The sequence below is a fragment of the Sceloporus undulatus genome, chromosome 3 (assembly GCF_019175285.1).
Source record: "Sceloporus undulatus isolate JIND9_A2432 ecotype Alabama chromosome 3, SceUnd_v1.1, whole genome shotgun sequence".
Taxonomy (NCBI): Eukaryota; Metazoa; Chordata; class Lepidosauria; order Squamata; family Phrynosomatidae; genus Sceloporus; species Sceloporus undulatus.
Genome location: NC_056524.1, coordinates 181,697,266 through 181,704,007, shown reverse-complemented (window position 1 = coordinate 181,704,007; position 6,742 = coordinate 181,697,266). Strand labels below are relative to the sequence as shown.

General features: G+C 37.6%; 1 protein-coding gene across 1 annotated transcript in view; it reads left to right on the top strand.

Moving 5' to 3' along the window:
* Positions 1-6,328, top strand: part of MARCHF5 (membrane associated ring-CH-type finger 5) — a 29,691-nt gene extending 23,363 nt beyond the window's left edge. The window contains exons 4-6 of the mRNA XM_042459281.1: positions 1,524-1,707; positions 2,802-2,968; positions 5,748-6,328. Coding sequence (XP_042315215.1) covers positions 1,524-1,707; positions 2,802-2,968; positions 5,748-5,864 — 468 coding nt within the window. The 3' untranslated portion in view covers positions 5,865-6,328. The remainder of the gene's footprint in view (positions 1-1,523; positions 1,708-2,801; positions 2,969-5,747) is intronic.
* Positions 6,329-6,742: the final 414 nt, after the last annotated feature.

Below are 6,742 nucleotides of genomic sequence, written 5' to 3'. Positions count from 1 at the left end.
ATTATTATTATTATTATTATTATTATTATTATTATTATTATTATTATTATTCAAAGATTCTCCAGAACTGGGTTAGGAAACATTTGGCTCTACCTGTTGGTGAACTACTATTCCAAACATGTTTTACCTTTGTCCAATCTAGCCAGGGCTGGTGGAAATGGAATTCATCAATATTTGGAAAGCCACAGGTTTCATATGCTGAAAGCCACGTATGGCACATCCGCGTAAAATGCGGGCGCGCTGTATTACAACATCTTAAAATGGATCAGTATTAATCTCATGGTTACAAACTGAAGAGGGAGCTGAGGATGAGAACAAGTGGCTTGCTTATAGTCATAAGTCAAGGCAAGATCCAACTCTAGTGCTTTTTGATTTGTAACTCAGTCTTTTAGCTAATATGCCAAACCAGCTTTATCAATCTCTGATAAAAATTTCCATATATGAAAACTGATTTGATTAAGCATGCTCAATGAATGGATTTAAAGTTTATATGCTACATTTATTTATGTCTCACTCTTCCTCCCAGGTCATAGAAATTGTACTGTTTTACTTTCACAGTTACAACAATCCTATGAGATAATTCAGGTGAAAAGAACATAACTTGTGCAAGATTAGACCGTAATATATGGTAGACCATAGCACTGCAAAGGAATTTCTCTTGTAAGAATCCTTAAGTTGCCAAAAGACAGTGTTTAAAACACAGAACACAGAGCCCTGTGTTTAAATTTTACTCTCTAAGCTACCTCATATAATGATACAGTCCTTATATATGCTATCGAGAGGTCCTCGGGTGGAGAAGGCAGTACAAATGCAATAATACTGTACTCGAATGAGTGTAAGCCACTAGCCTGATTATGGGGGCCCTATAAAACTTCAGTGAATTGTCCACAATTCATCTTATTCATCTTTTCTGGCTAGAATGATGTGAGACAAACTTTTTTGAGCTCCTTTCTCAGAGTATAGCTGCATCATCAGTTTCAATTCCCTCTTCATCTGTATACTCACATTATATATTGACATCAGACTTGTCACAACTGCACCGATGGGTCTAATGAACTGTTGCTGCTATACCAAATTTTAATTTTTATATGTGCAGTCATTCATCAGCAGAAACATGGGTCATCTTTATTTATGAGTTTTCTTCTTTGTTTACCACTGATCTGTATTTTGTTAAAATGAAGTTCCAGTACCACTTAAAAGATCTTTTTCTGTGCAATCAAATTCTTGATGCAGTTATGTCTTTTAATAAGGTACACACAGGCTTATTTGGCATGAAGGTGTAGTGAATTCTACAACTATACATAGCAAAAGGCACAGATAATTACCTGATTCTCTGAGTTGCTGTATGACTCAGCAGCTTGGCTCTGACTCTCTGGTTTCTCCACCTCTGTAGTCTGTCAGCTACTCTCCACCAATTTAATGGTCTAGTTCAATGCCACTGAAGTATATCATTATAAAATCGTCACTAGTTATGTCTGTTGGTTCCATGCATAATGTAATAATGTGATGTTTTTACTTCACAGGTTGTGGGCCATAAAGAGGGCCTTGATGTCATGGAAAGAGCTGATCCCTTGTTCCTTTTAATTGGACTTCCCACCATCCCGGTTATGCTTATATTGGGAAAGATGATTCGTTGGGAAGACTATGTGCTTAGATTGTGGCGCAAATATTCTAACAAACTACAGATACTCAACAGTATATTCCCAGGTAATGCTATTAAATTCTAGGTGGACTGTTTCTGGAGGAGGGATGAGACAAATCTCAGTATTTAAAACGTGACTGGTTCTCTTTCCTTTACTGGTTGCTAAGTGAAATCACACAACATAGTTTGGACAGCCTGTGATGAGAGGGGTCTTGTGTCTTAAGTGAGGCTTGTTGTAATTATTATAGAATAAAGAGTAAGACAAAGTTTATATGAGCTATAGTGTTAAAATTAATGCTTTCTATTGCTGGAATCACTGGTGTGGTCAGGAGGGTAGTCTATTCAAAAGACTTCTAGGACCCTTCTTACTTCTGAGAATGCCTCCTGCCCTGGCAACTTTCTTAGAAAATAAAAATAATAAGGATTGCTGCCCGGTGCTTCATTTTGAATGTACCTAACTGCCCGGGGGGGAAAGTAAATTACAGGGATAGCTATAGGATAGCTACAAGGGTTGCAGGAAATGAGGGGGATTTTTGCCTGTGTGGATGGTGGTACTATTCCCTTTCAGTTTTTTTAAAAAGTTTTTGTGTTAGTTGGTGTGCCCATTTGTCTTTTGTGTGGTCTGTATGTTTTCTTTTTGTGTGTCTGTTTTGCCTGGATGAGGGTTGTGTGTATGTGTTTTGGCAAGGTTTCTCATGCAACAAGTATGCCTGTATGTGGTCTGGGAGGGGACTGTATGGGCATATGATAAGGTGAGGTATTCTTTCTGTGCATGTTTCCTATCACTAACTTGTCTTCTGTGAAATGGTTATATTATGCTTTGTTCAAGAAAATATGTCATTTAGTTAGTATTTAGAGCTGAGGTACAACCTCAAATTTATTGTCAGGTTTATTGTCTCTAAATGTTGGCCATTTTGTGAGAGTCTCCACAACACACTAAATAGTCCAGAAGGTTGAAGGCCTGTAGTTTCATATGTGAAACAAAGCATCCATTGGCATAGATTATTTTCTTAGGATTTCTTAGGATAGAAGTATTCTGAATAGGCATACAGTCAAAGTTTTATACTGAAAAGCTAACTGGAACTGAAAGGTTAAATTTATAACACCAATATGGTTTAGTGCATTCTAATTATCGGTTAGCAATGGCATCTTTCTTTAGGGATTGGATGTCCTGTTCCTCGTATTCCAGCTGAGGCCAACCCTCTGGCAGATCACGTCTCTGCTACTCGTATTCTGTGTGGAGCTCTTGTCTTTCCCACTATTGCTACAATTGTTGGCAAGCTGATGTTCAGCAGTGTTAACTCCAACCTTCAAAGGACAATTCTGGTAAGACTGTGTAATGATTTACATAGAAATAAGCCTGCAGGATTGTAGAACACTTTATGCCTTTTGGTAACATGGTACATAATAAGCATGATTTCTGTTAAATAACATATTACATGAGAAATAAATCCCTTTGCTGCCATGTTAATAAAAATTTAAATAAAATAATAATTGAAGCATTTATGTTGTATTTCTGACAGAAAGGTCTTCACATGCATTAATCTCTGTTGACATTCATTACTCCCTGTTAAACACACCAGTATTATTAAAACCAAATGTTAAAGGGCAGTCAGGCTGAGGGAGTGTGATATGGCAAGGATGTGGAGTGAAGTCAAGTTGTGAGGAAAACTTGAATCTATCTGGCTTATGGGCTGAACAAATTCTCTTGCTGAAAATAGGTTGAAATGTTAATTTGATGCACCACTCATTACCATGCTAGAGTGCATGGGAGGATGGCACGAAAACAGACTTGCTTGGTATAAGTACCAGGATCACATGAATTAGCTAGGAATAGCCCAGAGTATCATTTATAAAGGAATAAGAAATGTATTAGTGTCACTGCCAAGAACAGATAAATCACTTTCTTTATTATTTAAAGTTATAACAGTAACAACAACAAATCAATACAAGTGGAAAACGAAAGGGAAAAACAGGAACACTGTCATTTTCTTATTTGTCCATGTAAAGGGTGATGATAAAAAGTGGGGAGCCTTCCCACTGAAATATCTAAGAAGGTTTGTCTTTGAGCATTCTTGGAGAACAGAGCAAGGGATAAAATGGATGTTTGAGATTACAAAACTTTTTTGGGGGGGATACAGACCGGCACTTTGTGCCGCCCTGTAGGCAGAGCCACAGCACAGTGTCCACATGCTTGATGCTGTGACTCCGCCCCATCATGTCATGATGCTGTGCGCCCATCTAGACAACGCATGGCATCATGGTGTGCCCCTGCCACTGCATCTAGATGATGCACCTCCTAAAGGTTGTCATAACCCTTTGATGCCCTTTCCAGGGCAGAAAAGGAGCCCGCAATTTGTGGGTTCTTTTTGCACCAGGTTGGGGGCATGGCATGTGGTTGCCACATCCTCAGCCCAGCTTCCAGGCTGTCTGTATGGTCCCTATGTCACCATTCTCATCAAAAGTATTCCAAACGTATGTCAGGTATTCCCTATATGGTGGTGGTCATAATTCATAATAGTGAATAGTGTGCTGAAAAACATTAAGAGCAGAAAACAATAAAGGAGATAAGCTCCACATGCTCTTAGATAATCTACTGTTTATTACTTAAATAGCCCAATATGTTTTGGCCTATGTGAGAATACTTCTTGGTTCTGTGTTTTGGAGAATGTTTGATTTCTGTTGAAGGCCCCTAAAGGCCTTTTTTTCATACAGGCTGAAATGTATTGTGCTATTTTAAAAGTAATAAACCATCTTAGAGCTCAGAGCTTGTCTGCTTATTGTTTTCTCATAGTTAATAATAAAAATGTTTGTCATCAGTAAGCACCACCAGCATGCGTACCACTGCAGAATGTAAGAGGACAGGTAGTGGACAGGTAGTGGAAATTGTGTAAGTGGAAATTGAAAGGAGTATGAAGTAAGAGGCAGGAACAAACAGTGAAGGGATATTTGTTTCACTTGCATATTCTTGGGTAAAGTTATCAAATCAGTTCCAGTGGGGTGCAGGAACTAGATGTTATGCAAGCAGCTTCACAGAAGAGTGGGCTTTAAGAGAGAAGGAACAAAGAGAGTGCCGTTCAGGGAGGTAATTTCAAACATACAGGGCAGCAAAAAGAGAAAAAGTAGCCTTGAAGAAGAAGAGCAAGAAGGAAGTGAAAGCTGAAGATGGCTGAGGTGAAGGAACACATTTTATCAAGTATATTGGGACATAAGAGCTGTGGAGCTTTGAAGATAAATAATTTGTATGTTGGATCCATGCTTTTGGTGCCAAAAGCTGTTGGATTTGATATGATGAGCCAGGGACCGCTGAGAGATGGAAAGAAGAGATTCAAAAGGAGAGTCCTGAAGGATCCCAACAGAAAGGAAAAAGGCAGAAGAAAAGCTGTTGCTGCTGCTGCTGCTTCTCCTGAATTGCAGTACTTCTCTGTACTATTGACATAGTTTTAAAACCCTAAAATAAACAATGCAGGCTGAAACTGTCATCATTTTTGGTGATTCTCAAATTAAGCCTCTTATTTGCAGAATATATTGAAACCTTTGGGTAAAATTAATTTGAATGGTGATTATGAAGGTAACAGGCTGTAACACTCCGCAAACATGAACTCTGATTATTCATTGACTTTAAAACTACCTCATGTTTTACTCTATCTTTCATGGCCATTGTTTTTAAAAATATTGGTCAGGATAGCCTACGATAAGGGAACAATTAAAAATCAATAAGCCATACATTTTCTGAAATGGAAATTCTTGGGCCTATGGTACATTCCCAGTTCTCCAAACCATGGTTTGCAGGAATTTCTTAACTGTAGTCATTGTATAGAAATCAGTTTTTCTACAGCAGATAATAATCACTTAAAAATTAAATGAACAAAAGCATCCAAAGGAATGTGTAAACTCTGCATGGGATATTTTTATACAGGACAAACTTTGCAGTGGTACACAATGACAGGGAATTGCAGGCCTCCAAAGTTTATGTAGAATTGCTTTAATTAGCCTAACTTCAAAAGAAAGACTGCTTGCAGTTGGGTGTGTAAAATCAAGTTTTAAAAAGTAAGATGCTGAACTTGTTCTGTACCTTTTGAATAATTGTTCTCTTTCATTTTAGGGTGGAATTGCTTTTGTTGCTATAAAAGGAGCTTTCAAGGTCTACTTCAAACAGCAGCAATATTTGCGACAAGCTCATCGGAAAATTTTGAACTATCCTGAGCAAGAAGGTGCTTAAATGGCTTAGGCTGTCAGACTCTTTAACAATCTCATCTACTTATATTCAGTAGCATTGTACCAATTTTATTATTTGGCTGAAGGAGCAGAGATTGGAGGATATGCTGCTGAATGTTGTGTTATTGTTTTTCCTACATAGACTAATAAAGGACTTTATTATGGCAGGGTGAATTCTCTTTAGTTGTTGAGCCTAAGAATGTGATTTGTTTTTCACTGCATTTTTTTTTTTTTTTGGCGGAAGACATCTAAATCATTTTCCTTTGGGCAAATAATTGCCTTTTTTTGAAACAGAAGCCAAACAGTTGTAAAATTAATACACTGTATTGAAATATCTTTTGTATGCTTATTGCAGTAAATGCACAGTCCTTTGCTACATGGGCCAAGATAAGGGACTGCTTGTTTTTTAATTGCCAAGTGGAATTTTAATATGAGTGAATAAGGGTTCTTCTCTTATTCCTTGCTGAAGCTAAACCTGCTCAAATTCATGATTGCAAAAGTTAACTTATTATCTTTGCTAGTATGTGTGACCAGTTGAGACAGCCCAGGTTTCCAGAAGGTGTGTGTGTTTGTTTTTTAAATTGGACATGCCTAGTTTTGATAAGCACCTAGAACACCAGCAAACTGCTTTTTTATGTAATGTTTCATCATGTTGCTTTAGTTTGGCTCTTGGTTGTAATGCAAGTTGTATTGTATATAATTGACTGTTTGCCACCTGTGAAATTGAAGAACTGAATGACACTGTGCATGTAATGAGTTGCAATATTAGACCTGTTGCTTAGTGCTAGTGTACTCTGGAATCACAGCCAAATTGTGAACTTATTATTACTTCATCATGAAGCAAGTATTCAAAAATCAGTTCTGGTAAGATGTAGCTGTGTG